The 26,056-nt window shown below is 36.8% G+C and overlaps 1 protein-coding gene across 1 annotated transcript in view; it reads left to right on the forward strand.

The window, feature by feature from the left end:
* The first annotated feature begins 305 nt into the window (after window positions 1-305).
* Window positions 306-26,056, forward strand: part of slc7a11.S (solute carrier family 7 member 11 S homeolog) — an 88,589-nt gene continuing 62,838 nt past the window's right edge. Inside the window, exons 1-4 of the mRNA XM_018243306.2 lie at window positions 306-964; window positions 13,191-13,317; window positions 17,233-17,348; window positions 24,972-25,097. Coding sequence (XP_018098795.1) covers window positions 694-964; window positions 13,191-13,317; window positions 17,233-17,348; window positions 24,972-25,097 — 640 coding nt within the window. The 5' untranslated portion in view covers window positions 306-693. The remainder of the gene's footprint in view (window positions 965-13,190; window positions 13,318-17,232; window positions 17,349-24,971; window positions 25,098-26,056) is intronic.

Consider the following 26,056-nt stretch of genomic DNA (forward strand, 5'->3'; position numbering starts at 1 on the left):
ATTGATTTTAAGTTTTCCATCATTTTACATTGTTGTTTTGTGGTCCCACCTATATATTATGCATAATACATTTCCCTGATTTTACATTTTCCTGAATTTTACACAATTTTTTTCTGGTCCCCTAAAAAACGTAAAAAAAGGGGGTTTTACTGTAGTTAAAAAACTTTTTGAGTTTATGGTATTTGTACTTTAATAAATAACTCCCTTGGTCAGTTGGCTGCCTAAAAGTAAATAGCCTTTGTTCTCCCGGCATTTTGCAAAGTCACAATGATCTGCTTAAAACAACAGGAGTTCTTGTCACTCCTACAGATTTGTATAAGCAGATCAGGCTTTGCCTTGTGCAACATGCTGTTTGTGGAAATGCTGAGTAATGCAAAGATTTCCATGTGGCTGATGCAAACCTGTGGGATTTGCATCATCATCATCGAGCAGCAATAACTCAGAATGACAGGAGCACAATGAAGTAGAAATGGTCAGAAGCATACGGAAGTTAGTCTAGTCTCTCACTGTAGATAAGAGCACCGTGAAACAACAGGTGTTGCTGAGAAGTAACAGAGGAACTGCTCCTGGAATTATTCATTGGAAAGTTTGAAAGTAGAGCAGATCTCGCCGCTCACGCCTATCAGAGTCAGAAGCCACCTGCACAGCACTTTTTCTGAGTTGGAAAGGATCCCTGCTACTGTTCAGCTCATCATGTATAAGCAAGCAGCTGATGATGTGTACTCTGTCACCAAAGGAAAGGACTCGCTCCGTATGGAGCCCTCAGCTGACAGAAAGATGTCTGAGAAAACAGAAAAAGTGGTGCTGAAAAAGAAAATAACTCTGTTGAGAGGAATTTCAATAATCATTGGAACTATTATTGGAGCTGGGATCTTTATCTCTCCCAAAGGAATTCTCCAAAATACAGGGAGCGTAGGAATGTCGCTGGTTGTATGGACAGCCTGTGGCATTCTCTCTTTATTTGGTGAGTAAGGTGCTTGCTTTTGTACAATTTGCTGTTCACTTACGATTTTAGCCCAAATGTGGGAATCTAGCCATTTCTATTAATCGCACAAATAGAAATTAGGGAAGAATAATTCTGCCATCAGTAATGCCATGCCATGGTGCATTAAAAGGGAAATGTTTAGACCGTATCTTTCTCTAGATCTATATTTGTATATATTTGTTATTAATAACTAAAGCTACTGAAATTAATGAATGTTGTTTAAATGGGAACTTGTTTCCTGAGTAAAAATGGACCCATATGGTGAGATCTAGGCCACAGGGTTACTGTTTATGCCCCATGGCATGCTGCTCCTTCAGTTAGGACCCCCATTCCACAATCAATATCCCCTCTGTTTTTCTAGCCAATCCTCCTTTCTCCAAGCCCTCTTTATGCAGTGCTTTATTTGCCCTTTAAATGAAAAAATTATATGCTTCAGGATAATTAATTATAATCCAAAAAGCTCAGATTTCCAATAGAATTCATTTTAATCAAATAATTAAAAAATAAAAAACACACCTGTGTTTTAATCAAATAATTAAAAAAAAATGTTAGAACATATTTACTTTTTCCTCTTTAATAATAAAACAGAATCTTGTACTTTTTCCAAACTAGCATATATTGAATCATTATTGTAAGGAAACAATCTTACTGGGTTTATTTAATGTTGTTATTTTTTAGTAGAAAAAGTATTGAAATCCAAATTTATACAGAAACCCCAGGTCCCAAGCATTCTGAATAACAGGTCCCATACCTGTATATTGGTATAGGATCAAGTATCTGGAAATTTGGCAGGAGGGTCAGAGGGGACCCGGTTTACTGTGCATTCCTGCAATAAAATAAAAAGGAAATACATTGGTGTCTGATCCAGCAGGCCCCACTTATAGTTGAATGTGCTTATATGTGACCATCGATTCAACCCTACTGGATATGAAAAGGATATGTTTTTGTTTATTGGCTGTGCATTAGTCATATAGTCAAGGTATAACTACTGTACCTACAGTTGGGTGGATACAAAACTATTACAAAATGCTGCCTGTACTTCTGCTTTTTGTGGTGACGTTGATGGGCTGAGGGTGTGTACTGCAATACATGAGCTTAATCAGTGTGTTGCGTAATTGTACTCTGGTTAGGTGACTAATGTGTTTCATAGATGAATAATCATTTTAGTTTGGTATGCTGTTTTAGTTACACCTATATGGTTTATTTTAAGCAAAATTCAACATTGTTTATGCTGAAGAAATATTTAATCATATTTACTAAAAAGAAAATTTGAAGGAAGTGCAAATACAAATGCAGTTTTTATTTTTATACTGAACTGTTCCTTTAAGCAAAGCCTATGTGTACATGAAAACAGTGGTGGCACAGGTACAGAAAGAGGAAAGCCTTTAAAAACCAGGTGTTCGTTTTCTGTAGAAAGAGTTACGCATGAAGAAATATTAGGATTGCCTTCGACTGGGTGTGCCATTTGCCTTAAAGGGATGTTATCATACTTATGATCTCGCCAAATCTGTACAGATGTATGTGTCTTTCATTGTTGAGTAAGACACGGCTTTTTCAATCTCATGTTACACAGGAAGAATCAGTTACCTGTTTCTTCAAAAAGTATGAATAAATGCCATTTTCTATGCTGAAATCCAGCTGTTTAACAGTTCTTCTCTTTCTGCATCATTTGAAATCCTGGCAGGGAAGGAGGGACTAAACACTGATGTTACAAATTGTAACAACTTCTCTACAGCTCACAGACAGCATGCAGGAACTACATAACCCACAATGCATTGCACTTTGATGTCTTGTTCCTTATTGAAAACACGTGTGCAGGGAATTGTGGGGTTTGGAGGATGCAGGCTAAGGACAGATGTCTGTTGATACAAAGTCACAGTAGTCAGCCAGCTCAGCAAAGTAGTCAGAATGATCAGCAGTGGAGCAAGGGGCTATTCTTAAGGAACTGCCAGAAACCATAAAAAAATCATGAAAAGTCTGCACATTTTTTAATTGATGTGTATTGCAAAGTTGCTTGAAATTATGTTTACTTTTCAAAAAGCTCAAGTTATGTTTTTGTGGAGTTGCCCTTTAACACAGACCAGCCCACCACCAGTGGAACTATAAAATATGCAGTGTAAATATTATATAATATTATAATAAAACCTACTGAAAAAGTTTAGCATAAAAAAATGCTACTTTTGAGTTGTAATTTGTACTATTAAAATTTGGTATTTACTAATGAAGTCTATTACATGCAATATTATTTGCACATATTTACACTTTACACTTAGGGGTAATTAGGAATGTTACATACTTAATTTTTTTCTTTCTTTAAATACAGGTTTGTAAATGTGTGAATCCGAGTAGTAAAACCCGCTTGTTTGTCAACATTTTACATAGGCTAGGTCTATTTGGTATAAATAGAGCAATATGAGGCTTCCCCCAGGACCTTGAATCCTGCAACCCTTTCCTATTTATTATTATTTTAGATTGTGCTTTCTGTCCTCACTGAGATACATTTGTTGACATATTTCTTGTCCCTCTGGCCCAAAAACATAATACATAAATTGACTGGTATATAAATCTAAGGGGAGTAGGGGCTACTAAGTCAGGGGGTACAGATATATACAATAGCTGCATGAGAAGTTTTTTATTGGAAATGCAGCTACGTGTGCTTGCTACTTTCCATATATAATATGGAAAAAGTACTTTGTTGACTGCAGAGACATTAATGATTATGATATATGACTTGTGCTACAAATATTTGTGAAAAGACTTCCAAAAGGGAGCAGGTATGGATTAAGAAGCTGGTGAAAGGCATAACTGAAAAGGTAACTACTAGAGCACCATTTAAAGGAGAAGGAAAGTCTTTTTAACTTGGGTGTGCCAAAAGGTAAACACTGACACCCTGGGCTGGTACTCCTATTAGCAGAAAGCTGCACCGACCCAGGGTTTTGCCATTGAGTACAATAGAGCGATCATCTTCTTCACTTCTTTGATATCCAAATTTCCCAGGCAGAAGCATGCACAGAATGCAATAGCCAGCTTTTCCGTTAAAGTTCAACTTTTTGCTCTACTGCTCACGAGCATCCTTGTGAAGAAAGAAGAAGCAGGAAGAGGATCGATTCTTGGTGCTGGCTGAAAGAACCCCAGGTCACCGCAGTTTTCTGCTGATAGGACCTGGGTGTCAGATAAGTAAATACAATCACTTGGGGACAGTTAACTTTTGGTACCCCCTAGCAAAAAAGACTTTCATTCTTCTTTAAAACTCTGTAAGATAGAGCAATGCCAAACATTTGTTTTGTTACAGATTCCAAAGGGGGTTGAACCTCTGACTAGTTGTGTTACATGTTTTTGTATGTATCATACAAACGACAAGCAAAATGCAATGCCCTTTGTATCTGGAGGTAAACAGAAGATATAGGGGGACATTAACAAAGGCCCAAAATGTACAAAAGTACACATATGGTATCTGTTATCTAGAAAAGGAAGCCATCTCCCACAGACTCCAAATTAACCAATTAATTTTTTAAAAGTATTTCCTTTTTCTCTATAATAAAAAACTAAAACCTTGTACTTGATCCCAGCTAAAATATTATTAATCCTTATTGGAGGATAAAGATTCTTTCTTGGTTTTAATTAAGGTTTAAATAATTTTTCAGTAGACTTATTGTATGGAGATCTAAATTACAAGAAGACCCTTTATATGGAAAGTCCCTTGTGCTAAGCATTATGTATAATAGGTCCCATACCTGTATAGGTATATTGTATGTTATCCAGAACCTATCCAGTAAGTCCTGAATTATGGGAAGATCATGGCCCATATACTCCATTATAATTAAAAGGCAAGTCAACCCCAAAATAAAAGTTTGCCTACTAAAAGAAAACATTATTCGAAGCAACTTATTTGAATATGTTATGCTAATTAAAGCAGTGCTTGTCTGTCCCTTTCTATTCTCTGCCCTGATGTCTAAGACTAGACTGTTGATATAATGTAAGACGAGGCAGCTGATTAACAGACCTGATTTAGCTGGAGAACCAAGACTTTTGCAACATTGTTTAAAAAGTAACAAGGAGTTAAGCAAATGCTGCTTTCAATAGCAAATGGTTTTACAAATAACTTTAAAATCGAAGTAATGTATATTAGAACGATGCTTAGAATTATGTTTTCTTTTGTTAGGCAAATTTTTAATTTGGGGTTGACTTGCCCTTTAAAGAATTCAAAATGTTAAAAGACCTTTTCTCTGTAATAACAAAGATCCTAACGAAGATATAATCAATGCTTATTAGTGGCAAAGCAATCCTACTGGATTAAATGATTTTTTAGCTGATAAAAAGTATGAAGCTCCAAATTATGGAAGCTCCAAATTATCCTGAGCATTCTGGATAACAGGACCTATTAGACTACTTAGGGGTTCAAAATCATGTTCACTAGTGCTCATTTATGTTTACAGGGTTATGCTCTGCATCTCAGACCATATTGAAAGTCTTGTGCAAGGTGCAGAGTGTAGCACTCGTAGCAAACATAGCAAAACATAGCATAGCAAACTTTTTGCAACAAGGGCCAGATTTAGTGAGGTGAAAATGTGTGAGGGCCGACCATTCAGCCTGACATGCATTCCGAGGTAAAGCTAGCTTGTGATCAGGATCATTCACTCCTGGAGAAGGACGCTTACGCAGCATTTAGGAAGTGGAGAAGTGGAGGCTACTTGGACTTATTCTCCATGTTTCATTTAGACAAGGAATCGTTTAGCCGTAGCAGTGATATTTGGGCACATGATTAGTGAAATGATCGTCTATACTGCTGCCTGTGTGCTGAAGGTGTTAGCAATAGACATGGAATGGCACGTAGTGATGCGCAGCTCTCGTATACGACTTTAGATTACCGTACTGGCACATCCGTACATCTATTACACCTTCAGCCCTAAAGACATATGCGAGAGCGGCGCGTCACTACGTGCCATAAAGTGTTTATATACTAATAACAAATGAGTTGGATTTGTTCAAACTCCTTGTCTTCTTTTTAAGAAGAGTTAAGCAATTTAAATTGACTTATTAATGTAACCGCTCACCCTGTTACTGGGTGGGTCCAGGTGCAAATTCCCTGGACCTTTTGCTTAAACAATTGCTCTCACAGGCATTCATATTCAGGTTACTCACTTGTCCCTGGCCCGAACCCGCAGCTTAGGAAGACCCGACAGACAATGTATATCCGGCCCTCAGCCTCCATCATGAAATGAATAATAATGTGGCCCCCCAGCAAGGTGCATTCAGGAATCATGTAGCCGTAGCAGTAATATTTGGGCACATGGTTAGTGAAATGATCGTCTATAATGCTGTGTGTGTTCTGAAGGTGTTAGCAATAGACACGTAGGGGCCGATTCACTAACTTCGAGTGAAGGATTCGAAGTAAAAAAACTTTGAATTTCGAGTAGTTTTTTGTGCTCCTCGACTATCGAATTGGCGTAAATTCGCCTGAGTAGAATGATTCGAATAGATCGAGCGCAAAAACGCTGCGACTATTCGCCATTCGATAGTCGAAGTACTGGATCGAGCGCAAAAACGCTGCGACTATTCGCCCATTCGACAGTCGAAGTACTGTCTCTTTTAAAAATATTTTGACTGCCTACTTCGCCACTTAAAACCTACCGAAATGCTTTAAAAGCCTATGGGAAAGTCCCATAGGCTTGTTTTCCAAGTTTTTGATCGAATAAAAAGGCATTCGATCGAATGAAAATCCTTCGAGCGAATATTCGATCGAGCGCCTATTCGCCTGGCGAATATTCGCCAATTCGACTATTCGCCAGCGCGTAAATTCGCCCGAATTGCCTATTCGGTTCTATTCGATTCTATTCCCCAGTCGAATTTCGAGGGATTTAACCCCTCGAAATTCGGCCCTTGATGAATTTGCCCCGTAATGTTAATCCAATGTTGCGTGCACTTTCACAGACCAGCAGACGACGGTGATTAAGAAGAAAGAAACTTTATTTCCCCAACAATCTTCCTAACGCGTTTCGTGTGGTGTCACACGTACTCATACGTGTCTATTGCTAAAACCTTCAGCATACACGCAGCATTATAGCGATCATTTCACTAATCATGTGCCCAAATATTACTGCTACGGCTACATGATTCCTGAGTGCACCTTGCTGGGGGGCCACATTCTTAATCTCATGATGGAGGCTGAGGGCCGGTGTAAATTTGAAAACGGGACGCAATTGGCCTGTGGGCCTGACTTTGGACATGCCTGATTTATAGAGACAAGGTAGCTCTTTCCCTCCTACGTGTCATACAAAAGTGCTCCTAGAACCCTGTGCTCATTGGCACTAGTGATGGGCGAATTTGCGCCATTTCGCGTTGCCGACAAATTCACGAATTTCTCGCAAAATTCGCGAAATGGCGAAAAATTCGCGAAACGGCGCCGGCGTCTTGTTTTTGATGCTGGCGCCAGCGTTTTTTTCTGAATTTTTGCGGGCGTTTCGCGAATTTTGCAAATTTGCTGCGAATTCGCGCCTGGCGAATAAATTCGCCCATCACTAATTGGCACTCCATAACTTACATTTATAAATGATGTGCAAGTTAGCAGGGTGGTTAGAGGGTGACATGTGCCTCACTCCAAGCCTTTCCCTCATAAAGGAAGCTCTGCAGAAAAACAGAGGAGACAGAGAAAAAGAGACCCATTTAGAAAGTGCAGGGCCTGGAACAAACATGCTCTTTTTGAACCCTGCTCCCTGTCTTGACACTGTAATTGATGCTTATAATATTTTGAAATGAAGCCAGTAAAAAAATTGCCTTTTATAACAGGAAGTATTAATTAAACAGAGTTGTATTACTGAATCAAAACCAATTTTTTTTCGGTTTCCCCAAGGGAACACTATTCTAAACAGATCTTTTTATAAACTTTAGACTTTAAGCACTTGGGATTACATTTATGTTTCTTCCATAGCTTGACAAAATGTTCCTGTTAGCCTCTTTTCACAAAAAGGCAAGCAAATATGTTTGCTTTGGTGTTAAGAAACAACAATGCCTTTGCAAATAAACTGTTGTAAACAGTCCAAATTGTATTCAAAGGTGTATTTACATTAAAACACAAACACTGTACTAAGCCCATAACAGTTACATTATGTTGAAGTTAACCCATGATCACCCAGGGGCTTAACTACACCCTTAAAGGGATACTGTCATGGAAAAACATGTTTTTTTCAAAATGCATCAGTTAATAGTGCTGCGCCAGCAGAATTCTGCACTGAAATCCATGCAAGAGAAAACAGATTTTTTTATATTTCATTTTGAAATTTTGCATGGGGCTAGACATGATGTTCATTTCCCAGGTGTCCACAGTCCTGTGACTTGTGCTCTAATAATCTTCAGTCACTCTTTACTGCTATACTGCAAGTTGGATTGATATCACCCCTCCCTTCCCACCTCCAGCCAGTGTCGGACTGCCCACCTGGATACCAGGAAAACTCCCAGTGGGTCCAGGTGTCAGTGGGCCCTCTTCCTTCTAACCATGTAGCCTATTTCATGGTCATTCCCTATTTCTTTATAGGAAAAAAATACTTAATGGATGAATATAGTAATTAGATATAAAAGACTAGTTGAATAAAGAGGTTGAGTGAGGAAAGGAGGAATAATAGTTTGGAAATCTAAGGATTTCTGGTGGGCCCCTGACATCCCAGTCCATCAGCAGCCTTTCAAAAGGACAATTGTCAGCTAACCAGATAGCAGCTACCTGACACATCTACTGAAGAATGATTTTGCATTGCTAAAAGTGCTCCCTAATGGTAGAGAAGAGTAGAAACAATAACTCAACGCAGTTCCATCCTGAAGTGCTGGCTTCTTCTTAAAGCTCAGAATCAGGCACAATTTAAATAGCACCAATTAATAGTTCTCTTTACACATAATTGTGTACAAATTGTTTGTTTTTGTTTTTTTACAATTAAATTTAAAATTGAAACACCAAGCTAGATATTACAGTTATCTTCCATTATTCTACTCCCTGCAACTACAAGCTGATGTGATCACAGTCTTGACTGTGCAGTGTAGCTTCAGAACAATAGGCAGATATAATATAATTGCTCTCCCTGACATCTCTACTAATTCAGCTTCCTAAACTAATAGGAACTCCTTGTTTCTATGTTTCTATGGGCAACTATGCTGGTAAAATATTGCGCCAATGTTAGTAAATATGGTCCACTGAATGTTCTGCTTGTTGTCCAAAATATGTTTTCTTTTATGTTTTTACTACCTGGTCATGATGGCTATTCAGCCCTGATATTATCATTGTGAGCCCTGATATTATCAATGTGCAGCATAGCAAAAAGGAAAGTCAGGGCAAGGAGTTAGCCAGTGTTGCTCAAGAAAAAGCATGCAGCATTTGCCAGGGATTATTTTAGTTTACAGTTGCCCATATTTCTGCAGCATAGCTAGCAGGACACAGCTGGGCACTGTTAGAGTCCTTTGGCTTCAATGTCTCCCATCCTTCATGATGGTTGTTAATTAACCAAATTAAATTCCTTATTTAACATTTCTAATGAATTGCATTTGTTTTTGAAGATCGGCAAGAATAAAGCATTTTTGGAAAGGGATTTATGCTTATGGCTGAAATACTACAGAACACCTTCTTTACATTCTTCATTTGTCTGGTGATAAAGATTAAATGCTGTAGGCAATTCATTGTTTTTATTTTTACAAAGGACTTTAATTACTGACGTCTCATTACTAATCTCAGAGGGAAGGATTCTAATGTAGCAAATAATCTAATGCTATCATTTATTCTTCTTTTATTGCTTTTAGTACAAAATAATTGACTTATTTGTAACTAAATGTAATATCTGCAATGGTTTTCCTAATGGAATGCATGCATAAGTAAATCTACATCAACATCAAAACACTTGAAAAGCTCCTGTGACAGTATATGTATAAAGGAGATAATAATTTGGGGCAGCAGAGTGTAAATAACTAGCTTGCTTGGTATTTCTATTCTCATCACATAAGGAGGCATGCCTTTTTTCATGGTTGTTTCTGCCAGTGCTTCCAACAGCTATTCTCTATTTACCTAACTGGATTATTTGATCTGAAAAGTACAGTTTTTTTTTCAAGATTAAAGGGTATATAATTGTAATGCCTTCCTTAAACTGCCTATATACCTGCAAATGTGATTGTTTTAAAGACTATTAACATAAAGAGCAGAAATTGCATGCTAATGAGTATGAAATGAGATGGTACTGTATATAAAAGAGCATGACAACATGAATTGACTTTTTATTACATTCTTTTATTTTATTGATCACTGTCAGTGGACGTTCTCATTGAACCAGGTTATAATATACAATATCTACTAGGGTTAAGTCTAAAGCAACTGGAAATTCTGAGTTTTCTTGAAATTGTGTTGCCGTTCATCCAAGCAACTACTTCTGTTCAGTTGAGCTGTAGGGGAATTCCCCAGTATGTAAACCCTAATGGGTGAATAGCGAAGGAACCTGTGAAGCCACGTATCATCTACATACAATGGCGCTTTGACATTCCTACCCCGAAGGTTTTATAACAATTCACATGTCTACCCATGTACTTTGAAGAATCAACACCTGACTCTATAAAGATCCTGGTACCATTGTGACTAGATTACACTTTCACACTTCGAGTATCAGCCAACATTGATTGAATAAGTTCAATGGAACTATTGCGATTGAATGTCTGTGACTTTACTACTAGCAACGGTTTAAATGCCATGGAATTTCCATACTACTGAATTGAAGATGCCGGTCAGATCAGTGGTCAAACATTTTTAAGAAAACTCAAAAAGTCCAATTGCTTTTGGCTTAACCCTACTAGATACTGTTTATTGATCATTGTTTAAACGACCAATTGTTTGTAATCAAGGATGATCTTTACCAATGTCCATTTCTCTGTGTAGAGAAGATTGTATCTGTTTGAATGAGCTTTCGGAACAATCATTGGTCAACATGTTTCTCATTAAATCAAATGGGAGGTGACGACTGACAAGTAAGAGTGTTTAAAAAGGCTGTAAACATGCTGCCAACTGTAATATTGGGTAGCATTTGTCAGAACATAAGGAGACATGGAATATCGATCTATTTGGTTTATATGTTCATGAGTTAGCAGCCCCCCATTTGAATTATATGTGGAACATCTACTTTGGAAGCATTTCATATGGTTACATAGTTACATAGTTACATAGTTAAATTGGGTTGAAAAAATCCATCAAGTTCAAACTCAGCATCCATACACACACCCCTCCCTACTTTCACATAAATTATATATACCCATATCTATACTAACTATAGAGTTTAGTATCACAATAGCCTTTGATATTATGTCTGCCCAAAAAATCATCCAAGTCATTCTTAAATTAAAGGCATTAACTGAATCAGCATCACAACATCACCCGGCAGTGCATTCCACAACCTCACTGTCCTGACTGTGAAGAACCCCCTACGTTGCTTCAAATGAAAGTTCTTTTCTTCTAGTCTGAAGGGGTGGCCTCTGGTACGGTGATCCACTTTATGGGTAAAAAGGTCCCCTGCTATTTGTCTACTTAACCAGAAACTCCCAATAAAAGGCATTTGCTCTTTTCACACACTAACATTGTTACATATGGCTAAAATAAAACCATGGGGAATATCTGGATTAGGCATGTTTTTCTCCCTATAATGGCCATCATCAGGATGAAGGGTGGGTGTGTGTTCCCCCCCCAAAAACGTTGAATGTTTGGTGGCTGAATAAAAGGGGATACTCCCCGACTGCATTAACCCGTGTGTGTGCGGATCCGTTTTCTATGCACATACTTTGTTTGTTAAGACATTACTTGCTTAATGCGATGGGGATTCATGTTATTTTCTAAGATAAGACATGTCATTGATATTAATAGGAAAATGTCATCTATTAGTCTAACTATAATCATCTATGGGGGTGTAGTCTGGTTCCTTTGCTCCCCACTCTCCCAAATGAATGGTTTGCATTAATGGGCACAGCAGATAGAATCACATGCTAATGCTGTCATGGGAACACACAATTGTGTGTTTATTTTGACACATCAGATGGAATTGGAGCAGACAGTTTTTGTTTTGTAGGTAAAAAACATTGCGCTAAAAAAATAATTGTGATCTGGTTTTCTGATGCATTTTTGGATGAATGGCACCAGGCCTCTAGTAACGGTCAGATATGGTCACATACTTCCTAATTGCTTCAGTGATTATCACTACAAGAAGCCTACAAACTAGTACAAATGTATGAAAACTTGCCATCTGAATCCGGCAATGATTGGGGCAGGAGGTCTTGGGTTACTTGTGCCAAAGCCTACTAAAGTCAATGGGAAAAATCTATGATTTCTGGCACTTGTCAGAGCTACTGTGTCTAGGAGATGTAGTGCTAACAAAATGCCATTGTATGTCCTATCCTTCAGTGTAAAAATGAAATCAACATGTAAGCTTAATAGTGAGAATAAACCGTATATATGATTTCAATTGTTACTGATGAGATAATAGAATATCGTCCTATACTAATGTTTGTGAATGTCATAGCTAACATCTAGTCTTCCAAGTTCTGAGCACATATTCTTACTAAAAATCATCCGTGAATATTACATTGAAAAAAAGTGATTACAAATGGTGCACCCAGTAGCTATGTATCTTCAATATTATGAGACATTTCTACAGGCAGCTTCTTCCACTTTGGCAATAATAATTAGCTTTTACTTTTACTCCAGCCAAAGTGTAACCTTAATGTCTTGTACATTGGCATGGTAATAATTGCCCTGTAGTTTCTCAGATAGACATGTGGAATTGTGGTCCTTGCAACTTTCTTAATGGTCACATAACAGAGCATAAACTGCAGGTAATGATATGCTGCCTGCTGAATGGCTGTATCTACTCTATGACATACAATTTGCCGTAGCCTACTGAGAGATCAATGCTTCTTGTATCTTGTTGGACTGCACACTAGTGATGGGTGAATTTATTTTGCGAAATTTCCGCGAAGTCAACATGTAGTCTACAGGAACATTATAAACTACCTCCTGAATGTTAATCTTCCAGCTTACCACCCATGGCTAAAAACACAGCATTACATGCTTATAGCAGAGGATAGTGAATGTTTAAGAACAGCATCTCTTTAATCGCTCTGTGTGATATTAGCCACAGGTAGGTTTGCTTTCTTTTGGTTGTCTAGCACATACAAATACATTGTCTTTCTCTCTTAACAGGTGCTCTCTGCTATGCAGAGCTTGGAACTTGTATCAAAAAATCTGGGGGTCATTATACATATATTTTGGAAGCGTTTGGACCATTACCTGCCTTCATAAGAGTATGGGTAGAGCTTTTGGTTATTCGGTAAGTAACTGGTAATTTGATTAAATATTTTGCCATAGACCCATTTTAATGACATAATTCACATTTTTAAAAATGATATCCTTTTTCTCTGTTAAAATGAAACAGCACCTTGTACGTGATCCAAACTAGCATATCCTAATCCTCATTGGAGGCAAAACAACCAAAAAAAACTATTGGTTTTATGTAATGTTTAAATGATTTTTAGCGGAGGTGTTCCAAATTATGAAAAGCCTCCTTGTGCAGAAAACCCCAGATCCCGAACATTTCGGATAACATGTTCCATGACGGTAATTACAAAATCCTTTTAATTATTAGGTCACACCATGTTTAAAAAAAAAAAATCCTTGGTAGTGTGACAAAATGCACAGTTGATATACCTTATATGCAGATGATTTAAACTTCCTCAGACACAAGTGTGTGAAAAGCATAACTTTTGGGATGACACTAACCCATCCCCTTACCTTGTGAAATGTGGACCTGGAAGATCTAGTCAATAATCAGCTTGCTCATTGTCAGTTGCCCCAACAAATCTGAGCAGTGAAATAAGAAGCTACAAGCTGAACCTCAGTGTTCCCAAAAGCAGGATTGGACTATTGATGCTTATTGATCAGGTGTCACTGTAGCTTTCACAATTAGTTTAAATTATCCATGTCACTTTATACATTAAGTAATTTAATGTTGTGGCCATACAGCCTACTCTGGATGTCAATTTGCTCACTCCAGGTCATGTATGGGGCCAAAAAGACAGCTTGTCTGACCCATACCTGGTTAGGCATTGCCAGATATCTATAAGGCAGGATTAAAAATCCTATTGGATGAGTAAGCAATGTGGTCCTCCCTGTACAGTTCTGCATAGACCCCTGTCATGATTTAATCCTCAAGTACACCTAGTTCCTTAACATCTGAAGGGTTGCAGTTTCCCTCTTTTTAAATATTTGTCTAGGATGAGTTTTGCAGGAATCTCAACAGTTTTATATGTAATAATTTTATCACATTCTAATTACACTCTTTTTCCAATTTGTAAGAAATAACTTAATTTGCATAATTGCCCTAATAAGGTGACTTACAAACTTGCAGCAAACTTTCTAAATGGCTGTTTAATTACAGGAAGGCCTGGCAGTGCCTGTGTTCAGCGTAAATAAACTCACTGCTCTGCAAATCACACAAGACTAACAAACTACCCACACTTGATAATTTTTCTTGTGCTAATGTCAGCCAAGTTTTAATAAGAAGCTTGCAAATTGTTCTACTAGTTCAAGCCAAAATAATAATCCATCTTAAAATATGTCCTTGGAATGAAAATTTGATTAATGGATAAATAAACTAACTATGGGTCCAGGATTGTGCCATTGTATACTCATTAGGCATCTAGTGCCTGCAGTCAAGTAGCACATTAATGACCATGGGAGTTACACAACAAGGCAAGGCAGTTGCAATTCTTTCAAATTTTGGTTCAGAACCAACAGTGCCAATGTTTTCATTTATTCATATAATTTATTTTATTAATACTTGTGTGAAAAATGTCTGACTCTTTAAATCATATTTTGCCTCAGTGCTGGTGCATAGCATTCTTGTGGCTTTCTTACCCCAATCTCTCTTATAGGGGCAAATTTACTAAAGGGAGAAGTGACTAACGCAGGGAAAATTTGCCATTGTGACGTCATTTCAGTACATCACCAATTTACTAACGGTCGCTGGTGTAACTTCGCTAGAGAAGGAGATGGACTCTAGCGGTGTTCGCTCCCTAACGCCTGGCGAAGTTGCGCTCTGGCGAATGGACGTGACTATGCAAATTCACTAAGATGCCTATTTTACTGAACGTTACTTCTTGCGCCAGACTTGCCTTCACCACCTCAGACCAGGCGAAGTGCAATAGAGTAGATAGGCAATCCTAAAGAAATAGTTGAATATTTTTCTAAGTCCCAAAAAACGCTAGCATCTTTTCCTTTTTCAGGGCAATAGGCTGAAAGTTTTTTTTGGGGTAACTGGCTTCCCCCCTACATTTGCTAACATATGGCACATTAACTATACACTGTGGGCTCATGTGTAGGGCAATATAACAACTTTATTTTATTGTATTAAGATTCCCTGGGCTTGTGTAGTGTAATGTATTTGCTGCAACATATACATCCATTCAACTTTAAATTCCATATGCAAATTAGGGAATGCTAGGCAACAGAGGGTACAGGGTTAAGTTTCTATTTTCCAACACTGAATTCGATCTTGTTGACACTAGTGGTTTTATTCACCTTAGTGGATGACTGCAAATATAAGATCATTTAAGTGGCATGAGTTATACTGTAGATGAAATGTGCAAAAACACAGTATGGCAAAATAGAAACTTTAGTACTTTATTAAGTGCTGCCCAAAATATAGCCCTTTATATTGGGTTGCAAGTTGGAATGATAACCCCCCCACCTTCTCCCCCCCCAGTCCATCATCAGAACAATAGGAAGGTAACCAGATAACAGCTCCCTGGTAGGTATAAGAACAGCAGTCAATAGTAAAAATCCATGTCCCACTGCGACTCCTTCAATTACATTAAGTAAAACAATAGCCTGTCAGAAAGTAGTTCCATCCTGAAGTGCTGGCTCTTTCTGAAAGCACATGACCAGGCAAAATGACCTGCGATGGCTGCCTACACACCAATATTACAACTAAAAAAAAATCCAGGAATTAAAGGAAGGAGTTTTAGGAATTAAATTTTATACAGTAGAGTGAATTATTTGCAGTGTAAACTGTATAATATAGAAAAAAAACGACACCATAAAAATAGACAGAATCCCTTTAAATGATGTTATTCAACTGCAGGCAGGACAAAGGGTTACTGTTGCAATCTTGCCCTGCTCTACAATTGAACACAAGCCATAGTCTATTATGCCCACAGCTTTAGCCCATAGATTGGATTAAGCTACTTAATATAAACACCAGTCTTTTCTGACCCCAGTGCCTCCACCATTATGCATGGTACTGCCCATGTGCAAGGGTTAAGATTTCATTACATGCTGTAGGTTTGCTGAGCAAGGGAAAGTGACCAGCAACCATATATAATTACAGCAACACACAGCCACATAATATTTCATTGAGGTTAGTGGTCCGTTAAAGAAAAATAATTTCAGGAAAGGTTTACAATAGAAAGGTTTACCATTGATGGATATGAGATGTGATTTTTACACATCATAAAGTTTCTAACTATACCAATATATAATTTAAGGGTCACTTAAATGTTTATTTAAACTACCAATGCCAAGTCAATTTAGATGCCTCAAAGGCAAACCTCGCTCAGATCTAAACCTGTTATTTTTACACTGGTGTGGCAGCATAAGCAAATCCTCATAAGGCTGAGAAGTGGATGAATACAGAGCTCACTGCATGACCGATCTTGTCCTCGCTAATTGCCCTAATACATATCAGTAATTCATATATTCGCCTTTCTCACCCGTCTCCTGAGGGATGTGAGAATACTGACAGTTTCCTTCTGTTCCTGAAGCCAAAAGGCAAATTTTACACCAAAGAATTAGTTTCAACATCATTTCATTTCCCCTATGTGGACAGTTCCAGATTTACATTCTGTCGAGTGCAATATTCTTTAAATCTATGGCACTAATCAAGAACTTATGAAGCAGCAACTACCACCATCCTATTGTAGCTAACAGCTGCTTTTTAAAAGTCCCTTTCCAGTACAAATTGGTTCCGTTTTAATAATTAAATTGGTAGAAATATGCATAAACAGCAAAAAGAAAAAGAAGTATAATCTGCATAATGACAAATATGTACTAAACCCAGGTCTCTATTAGCATTTTTGCTATTGCAGAATTAAATGCATTATTAAACGTATCTTTGACTTTCAGTGAAAAGACATTTTATTCTAATTTCATTGAAATGATTGTCTCTTTTTTCCCCCTTTCTTTTTAGCCCAGCTGCTACAGCAGTGATATCACTGGCATTTGGACGGTATATGCTGGAGCCTTTCTTTATACAATGTGAAATACCAGATCTTGCTATCAAGTTAGTGACAGCTTTGGGCATCAGTAAGTGGCAATATTGAATACAACGTACACAGCTTTCTTTCTTGCTTTTACCAGGAAAAGAAATGATAACAAGAAAATTCAAGGAAACCGATAAATGGTTTCCCAATATACCAAGATGTGTTGAGTTGAGAAATCAATATTTATATTGTATGGAATAGCTAATATCTAAAAACAGCATACAGGATCTGAATATGTTAAATATTACAGAACTGTCTTCTGAAAGAACTAACCACCAATATCTCGTGGTGAAATCAGGGCTAGTGATGAGCAAATTTATTTACCAGCCATGCGAAATTCCGAAATTCCGAATTTCGCCATGTGTGATTTTTTTTTAGTGGAAATGCGGCGAAAACTCACCATGGAAAAATTTGCCAAAAAGAAATGCCCATACAAAAAAAATATCCATGGACTTATGTATCAGGACAAAAAAGTCTCCATAAGAAAAAACGCCCATTGACTTTAATGCATTAGGACAAAAAAGTAGTCAGCTAATAATCTCAATCATTTGAGTACCATGGACTAAAGCTGAATTGCGTTTTCTAGCTGGGGTCTTACCAGTGTTTTGTAAACAGTGGTGTGACCCTCTGCTCCCCTGAAGCTAGAACCCTTTTGGTACAGGAGATTTTCATGTTCTAAATGGCTGGCATTGCTTGCTAAATCTATGGGGATTATATAATAAATGGTCTTTAAAGCAGAATTTAAAATGTAATATAAGCTTTATCTCATGGAAATAAGAAACTCTAAATATAATTCATTAAAATGTATCAATTAAAAAGCCTGCACTGTTTCTGACATACTCAAGTTATTCTTTAGTATCCCCTCTTAGCAATGAGAGAGACAGATTGCTGAGCAGGAATTGTAAAGAATAACTTGATTATTTAGAAATTTTCCCATCAAATCTGCTACTTGTATAAACCCTATACCCTTCATTCAATAATCTGGCCATTTACAAATAGCAGAATGAAGATGACATTTCTTATGTTAGAAAGCACAGAACAATTTACAATATTTAAGTGGACAACTACTGCAAATCCATGGTCTATTTGCCACATCAGGTGACATGCAACAGTGGCAGGGTGCCACCTTCCGCTGCCTCATTTGTATATTTCTTTCAAAGCTGCACATTTGCATAAGAAAAATGAGAAGTTAGTGCATAGTTAGACAGTTAGAAAGGGTTAAAAAAAGACCAAAGTCCATCAAGTTCAACCCCTCCAAATGAAACCCAGCATCCATACATATGCACAATTAGTAACAATCCATAAATGTATCAATATTAATCTTCCTGTTGTTAAAGACCATCTGCAATTGATTTCTGCATGATTTTGAGAGGTTTTAACCAAAGTATTTTTGAATTTGGATTTTTTGCAGCTTCAGAGCATAATACTAGTGATGGGCGAATTTGTCCAGTTTTGCTTCGCTGAAAAATTTGCGAATTTCCCACGAAATTCGCAAAACGGCGAAAAATTACCAAAACGGCTCCGGCGTCCATTTTTTTATGCCGGCGAATTTTCGCCAGTTTCGTGAACTTATTCGACAGTGGCGAATCGCAGGAATTTGCCGCAAATTCATACTTGCCGAATAAATTTGCCCATCACTACATATTACATTTTGAAAAAATTTGGGTTTTTTTCCTCTAAAAATTCAGATTTTTTTCCCCCCTTTAAAGGATAAAGAAAGCTACGGAGGCATTTTATTGCCAATAGATTAGCTGTAATAGTGCAAGCTAGAATGCTATATTTATTCTGTAGAATATTTTACCATACCTAGAAGCTCTCTGTTTGTTTAGGATAGCAGCTGCAATATTAGCTTGATGTAAAGTCTCTCCCTGCTCACTTAAAGCTTTGGGCTCAGATTACAGCAGAGAAGGTAGGGGAGCAAACAGAGCATGCTCACGCCCTGGGCAATGAGGATTAAGCTGAAAGCAGGAAGTCTGATACAGAAGTCCATGTGTAAACAATAGAAGGAAAGAAATGCTGTGTTTCTTTTGACAGAGGACTCAGAGCAACACTACTTTGAGGGTTTACTGGTATATTTAGGTGGACCTTTCTGATAAGGCTTACTTAGTTTTACCTTTCCTTCTCCTTTAAAACTCAATCAGAAAAATTTGAGGCTTCATAAATAGGCCCCTTAGTGCACACACAATATTTTTTCCACTGGTGGTATACCGTGTCTTCTAAAAGGTAAATTAACTATGTGCAAGGGGAAAATCATTTGTACAGAGCAAATACTGTTTCCATTGTGCACAATTTTTCTGTTAATGCAATTTCATACATTCATGAAATAGACAGGAACTGAATCCCTATTTTGCCTTCTTTTTTTAAAACAATAATTTTTGTTATAATTTACAATAGTTTATAAATTGTGTGCTTCATGACCATGGTAAATTAACAGTTAAAACTCTGAACATAAGAAAAAGTAACTGAAATTAAAATGAAAAGGAAGGGAAATCTTAGGAGTGGTAAAAATACAGGTAGTCTATACAATCAGTTAGTAGAAACATAGCTAGGCATTAGGGATGCACTGAATTGCACTATTTTAGGATTCAGCCACACCCGAATCCTTTGTGAAAGATTTGGCTAAATACTGAACAGAATCCAAACCTTAATTTGCATAGGTAAATTAGGTGAAAGATGGGGAAATAGTACTGTGCACACAGCGCAAGGTTAAAAATTGCCTTCCTTGTTTGTGTGACAAAAAGTGACGTGATTTAATGGATTTGGATTCAGTTCGCCCAGTCACTTGGATTTGGCGGAATACAAATCCTGCTGAAAAATTCAGAATCTTGGCAAAATCCCAAACTGAATCGTGGATTCGGTGCATCCCTACTAGATAAGTATTTTTGAAAAGAGCAAACACAGTGGTGGTCTAAGGGTTATCTCCTCAGCTACATATGGTTGATTGGTATTATAAAATCTCAGGTAAATACATTGACAAGGAGAGCAGAACATTAAATATGGGATCAGGTATCTATATTGTATCCAGGGGTCCCAGGCTTCATTCATCATAATTCAATCAACTTTCTGTTTAAATGCCTGAAATGGTATTGTTTTGTATTCCCATGACTCTGCAATAGTTTGATGTGCAAAAAGAAAACTATTAGTGAGTAGTTTACGTTGGGATTTGGTAAAATCAGCACATTTCAATTTAGCTTGGAGTGGGTCGTGGCTGATGTTGATCTGAAATATTATACACCTGGATCCACAATCTAGTGACAATAGGACAAGTCCACCATATGTGGTGCATTGAACTTCTGGGGGTTCAGGTACCTTCTTAACAGAACATTCATATCTTAAATAAAATTGTGTTAATAGAGCTTCTTTTGGTTTATGACCGCATAGTAGACCAATCCTCAGGGTCTATAGATTAATTAAGATTTTTTCCAATGCTAGCAGGTAGTGGTGGTCCAGAAATATTTTACAGAACGTGGTATACAGCAGAAATATCATTTGAGGCTTGTATACACCATCTCTCGATAAAGGACATACTAGCAGTTGCATTAGACCAATGAGTTTTTATTTTGCCTTTCAAAGAACTCAAAGTACCCAACTGGAAAGGTATGGATGATCACAATATAGGTATGGTAAGTCTGCACTGGTTTTATCTGTCTAGTGGAGTGATCCCCAACCAGTGGCTCATGAGCAATATGTTGCTCACCAAGCCCTTGGATGTTGTCCCCAGTGGCCTCAAAGCAGGTGCTTATTTTTGAATTCCTGGCTTGGAAGCAAGTTTTGGTTCCATTAAATTCAGGTATACTGCCAAACAGAGCCTCCTGTAGGCTGCCAGTCCCCATAGGGGCTACCAAATAGCCAATTACAATCCTTATGTGGCACCCAAAGACTATTTGCATGCTAGTGCTGCTCCCCAACTGCATTAAAATTTATTTGGCTCATGGATGTTAAAGGTTGGGGACCTCTGATCTAGTGCTATAAAAATAAAACAGTCAATTATGTGTTTGGCAAATTTATACTAATATTAGTAAATTAACTAGATTGTATTACACACTGCACTCAATCCTCCTTCTGCATATTCTTATAAATGATTGCAGGATATTTCTTTCATGTTAGATGACTTCTTAATTAGCTATGTCTTTCATATGACACACCATTTAGTTAGGATTAATATCACCTCCACAAGAACTGCAGGTTTTAGAGGCTTTGCATTAAGAACCCTAGTGGATTTGCAAGATATTTATCATGCAAGCAATGGCATTAATGCTAATTACTCCATCATGTTAAAACAAAGGGTCAGAGAGCATCAGGCATGAATATATAACTGCATATTAAATAAATATTATTACGACATGTGAATATTTTATCTTCATGTTATACTTGAGTGACAATTAATTAACTGGAAAACTAGTCTACTGTATTTCCCTTAAGAATCATCTGCATAAGATTTTTTTTTCTTAATGAGTTTTTTTTTAACAATTTTCCTTTTTCTGATTCTAAATAATAATAAAAAAAATTAGCAGACTGACCACCTGTTACAAGAAAAAGCCTTTTTACGAACACAGGGCCATTAGTAATTAAATGGTGGCTGAAATGCCAGATTGAGTTTTAGAGGTTAATTAATTTATTCATACTTCTCCTTAAAAAAAGAAAAAGAAAATTGGAATGAAGCAGATGTTGTGAAACATCAAGGTCACTGAGATCACAGGAGCGTGAGAAAGCAGCGCCTCTGGCATTGCTTTGCTGCTTGTAAATTCATGACTGAGGTTGACCACATTTGATAGATCTCATAGCAATAATCCAAGGCTGCTAGTGGTAATTAACGAGAAATGAAATGCCAGGCAGGATGGAGATGCCAAGCAGTGCATCTTTGTGACAATGGAGAGGAAATGATTCAGACATGGTGCAATGATAGCAGTGTCATGACTTCCTCTTTCAGAAAAATATTTCATCAATAAGTGCCTCGTCAGGAATCTATGACGCAATTTAAGATTAAAATTCCTCATACACTGTTCTGTTTTCTTCTGTAATCCCGCAATACACCTTGAGGTGTTGTCACAGCAGCAGTTTAAAAGAACAGGCAATTATTCTGACTCTTTGTAAGCACCAACATAAGGATCGGTGAAAGCAGTCAGGAACCAAGAGGGGCCTTTATAAATGCTGGATTACAGAAAATCATCCTTTTTTGTTATGGTATAAATTTTTACTTGCCTGACACTTCAAACTTCCAAATTACAGATTTGCTGAAATCTGAAACGGAATGCGAAGACGTTTTTATTTTTATTATCAATAACATGTCTTTGAACTAAAGTTATTAAATCTCATATCAGAATGGATAGAGGAAAACAATATCTGCTGCTCCTTGACCTTATCACATCCCTTGAGTTTGATCTTAGAATGCTGAGTTGGCAGCAAAATAGTGAAAGATATAAACAGAATAGAAGAGGAAGGGAAAAGGCAATAATAAAATGAAGCCAACTGACCTTCTTATGTAGAAAAGGGAAAAGGGCTTAAAAAGATCACCAGCATATTCAAGCTTTACAAAGAAGAAAGCACACCGGCATCATTTATAACTGAATGTGATGTTTATGCTTTTTAAAATGAATTGTTGTTCAGAAATAAAAGGTCTATATACAGCAGTTACTTTCTGCGCAACTGTTTTGCTTATCAGCCTAAGCTTTATCACTTGAAAATGAATTGTATGGAAACCCCTGGATCCCAGGGGGTGGCCTTTATTTTTTAAAATGGCAATTTTCTATTTTGGATTATCCAATGGCACATACTACTAAAAAGTATATTATTATGAAAGTAGTTGATTTACATGAAGCAGGGTTTTTTCATATGAGCTGTTTTATGCAATGTATTTTTATAGAGACCTACGTTGTTGGCAAGTATAGTTTTCCTTTAAACGAGTTGCTGCAGATTTCTGCTTCGGAGCGCAGAGACCTGTGGAAGGTCCCATGAATACAGGTCTGTATTCATGTGAGACAGGAGGGGGGAGGCATGTAAGCAATAAGGGGAACGTTTGAATAGCAGAGAAAACAGGAACACCAAAAGGAAACCATTCATGTCCATAGATATAATATAAATACTCCATGTACATATCCCTAGTAGTAAATGTACCCAGCATCATAGTTTTGTAAGGCCACAGTGCTGCGCCGCACTACTTACTCATGTTGTGCATTATATATAGTTCATTATTACTGACAATTAAAGAAGTTTTTGCTGACTCCAATTTACCCTAAATAAATAAACCAAAGGTAACACCAGTTCACCAGTATATTGCCTCTGGAGGAAAGTGTGCTCTTGTGGATATATGAAGAAACTGCATTAACCATTCATTCGTAGCTCTTTCACCCTCCCCGCAGGATTATCACAATAGGCCAAATTCATGTAAAATTAGTATGGGAGATCTGGCACCCTGCCTATGTTCCCAAATAGAGGAAAGTATATTGTGTTGCTCTTGCCGGTGTATCGTCAAACTGTATGAACAATTCTCATATCACACTATCCCCTCCCCTGCAGGATAAGAACAATTACCCAGATTCACGGAGGTAGGTTTGAAAGAGAGATCCGGCACCCTGCCTATATTCCCATCCACTCGACACCAACGCCCAACCAGCAGGAATTTCCCCCAACTTAACCCTTCCCAAAGGACAGTTATTTTTAACAAATTTCGTCTCCCTGCCTAACGGACTAAAATAATATGCGCCTGACAGGTCAAAAGCTACCCTTAATAAGTAGCCTTGACAATGTTACTACTGACTGACGCATATGCTCATAATATCATAATGGATGGCTAGTGATGGCCTCATTCATAGTAAAAGAGAACACAATGTAATCTACTCTTGTTAGACCACAATTTTTTGTCCCACACCTATATTGTTATAATGTGCCCACAATGTTCACATTATAACAATATAGGTGTGTATGTATATATATACACACATATATATCTATATATATATATATATATATATATATATATATATATATATATATATATATATATATATATATATCTATATATATATATATATCTATATATATATCTATATATATATATATATATATCTATATATATATATATCTATATATATATATATATCTATATATATATATATATATATCTATATATATATATATCTATATATATATATATATATATCTATATATATATATATATCTATATATATATATATATCTATATATATATATATATATATATATCTATATATATATATATATATATATATATATATATATATATATATATATATATATATATATATATATATATATATCTATATATATATACACACACACACAAGTTCAGCCTGTAATCACTGCATCAGTACCCTACTATTGTATGCCTCAGAAAGAAGAAAATTGTAGGTCAACCATTGACAGAAGGATGCTAATTGGGCTAATAACCAACCACATAACTGTCATCTGTCATCTAGATGTGTGAGCTAGGACTCCAACAATGCTCTGGAATATCTTATGACATTGTGCCATGATCATTCTTTTACACTACTTTTGCAAAAATTTTCAATTGGTTTAATATGTGTTGTTGTACAATCCAATATATCTGTTTTGTTATGCATTTAAAAAACATACTGCTTGTAAAATAATTGTAAAAAAACTATCTTACCTTATCTTATCTTTATTTTAGCTATAGTGATGGTCTTGAACAGTATGAGCGTCAGCTGGACCGCTCGGATACAGATTTTCTTGACCTTTTGCAAGCTTATAGCAATTCTGATAATTATAGTCCCTGGAGTTCTACAGCTAATTAAAGGTATGAACTAACATTTTGTTACAGTTACATGCATTAACTTCAATTATTATCTTCCAGCATATGCTTATGTGTGAGTCATCATCATTTTGTTTCAATTTAACGTTTTACCATGTAAAATGCACAAGTATAATATAAGATAAACTATACAGATATGGGACCTGTTATCCAGAATAGCCGGGTCCTGGGGTTTTCAGAATAATGGATCTTTCCGTAATTTGGATCATCTAGTAACAGATCATGTAAATATTAAATTAACCCAATAGGCTGGTTTTGCTTCCAATAAGGATTACTTACTGTATATCTAAGTTTGGATATAGTACAAGGTACTGTTTTATTATTACAGAGTGGGGATGCACTGAATCCAGGATCCCTAATTTACATATGCAAATTAGGGGAAGGGAGGGAAATCACGTGAAATTTTTTGTCACAAAACACAAAACAAGGAAGTAAAAAATGTTTTCCCCTTCCCATCCCTTATTTGCATATACAAATTAGGATTGGCTTCGGTATTCGGCCGAATCTTTCACAAAGGATTCGGGGTTCGGCCGAATCCAAAATAGGGGATTCAGTGCACCCCTATTACAGAGACACAAAGGAAATTGTTTTTAAAAATGTGTATTATTTCAATAAAATAGAGTCTATGTGAGATGGCCTTTTCATAATTAGGAGCTTTATGGATCCCATACTGTACCACGTAGTTAATGTTTATGGATTTTGATCAGGAATATTTCACAAACAATAAGCAAAGATTTTGTTTTTAGAACTATTTTTCACTGGGTATAAACAGATAGAATTCACTATACTCCACAGCAAGCAGATCAATTCAGAAACAAAAACAATGGTCTCCATTTCCTATAAAGAAGAGCAAAGCTTTACATGTGCATGGTGATAAAAGTTTTCATGCACCAACTGAAGAAACAAAAATGAGCTTGTTTGTGATAAAGCTATCATAATGGACC

Source organism: Xenopus laevis, chromosome 1S (genome assembly GCF_017654675.1).
Source record: "Xenopus laevis strain J_2021 chromosome 1S, Xenopus_laevis_v10.1, whole genome shotgun sequence".
Taxonomy (NCBI): domain Eukaryota; kingdom Metazoa; phylum Chordata; class Amphibia; order Anura; family Pipidae; genus Xenopus; species Xenopus laevis.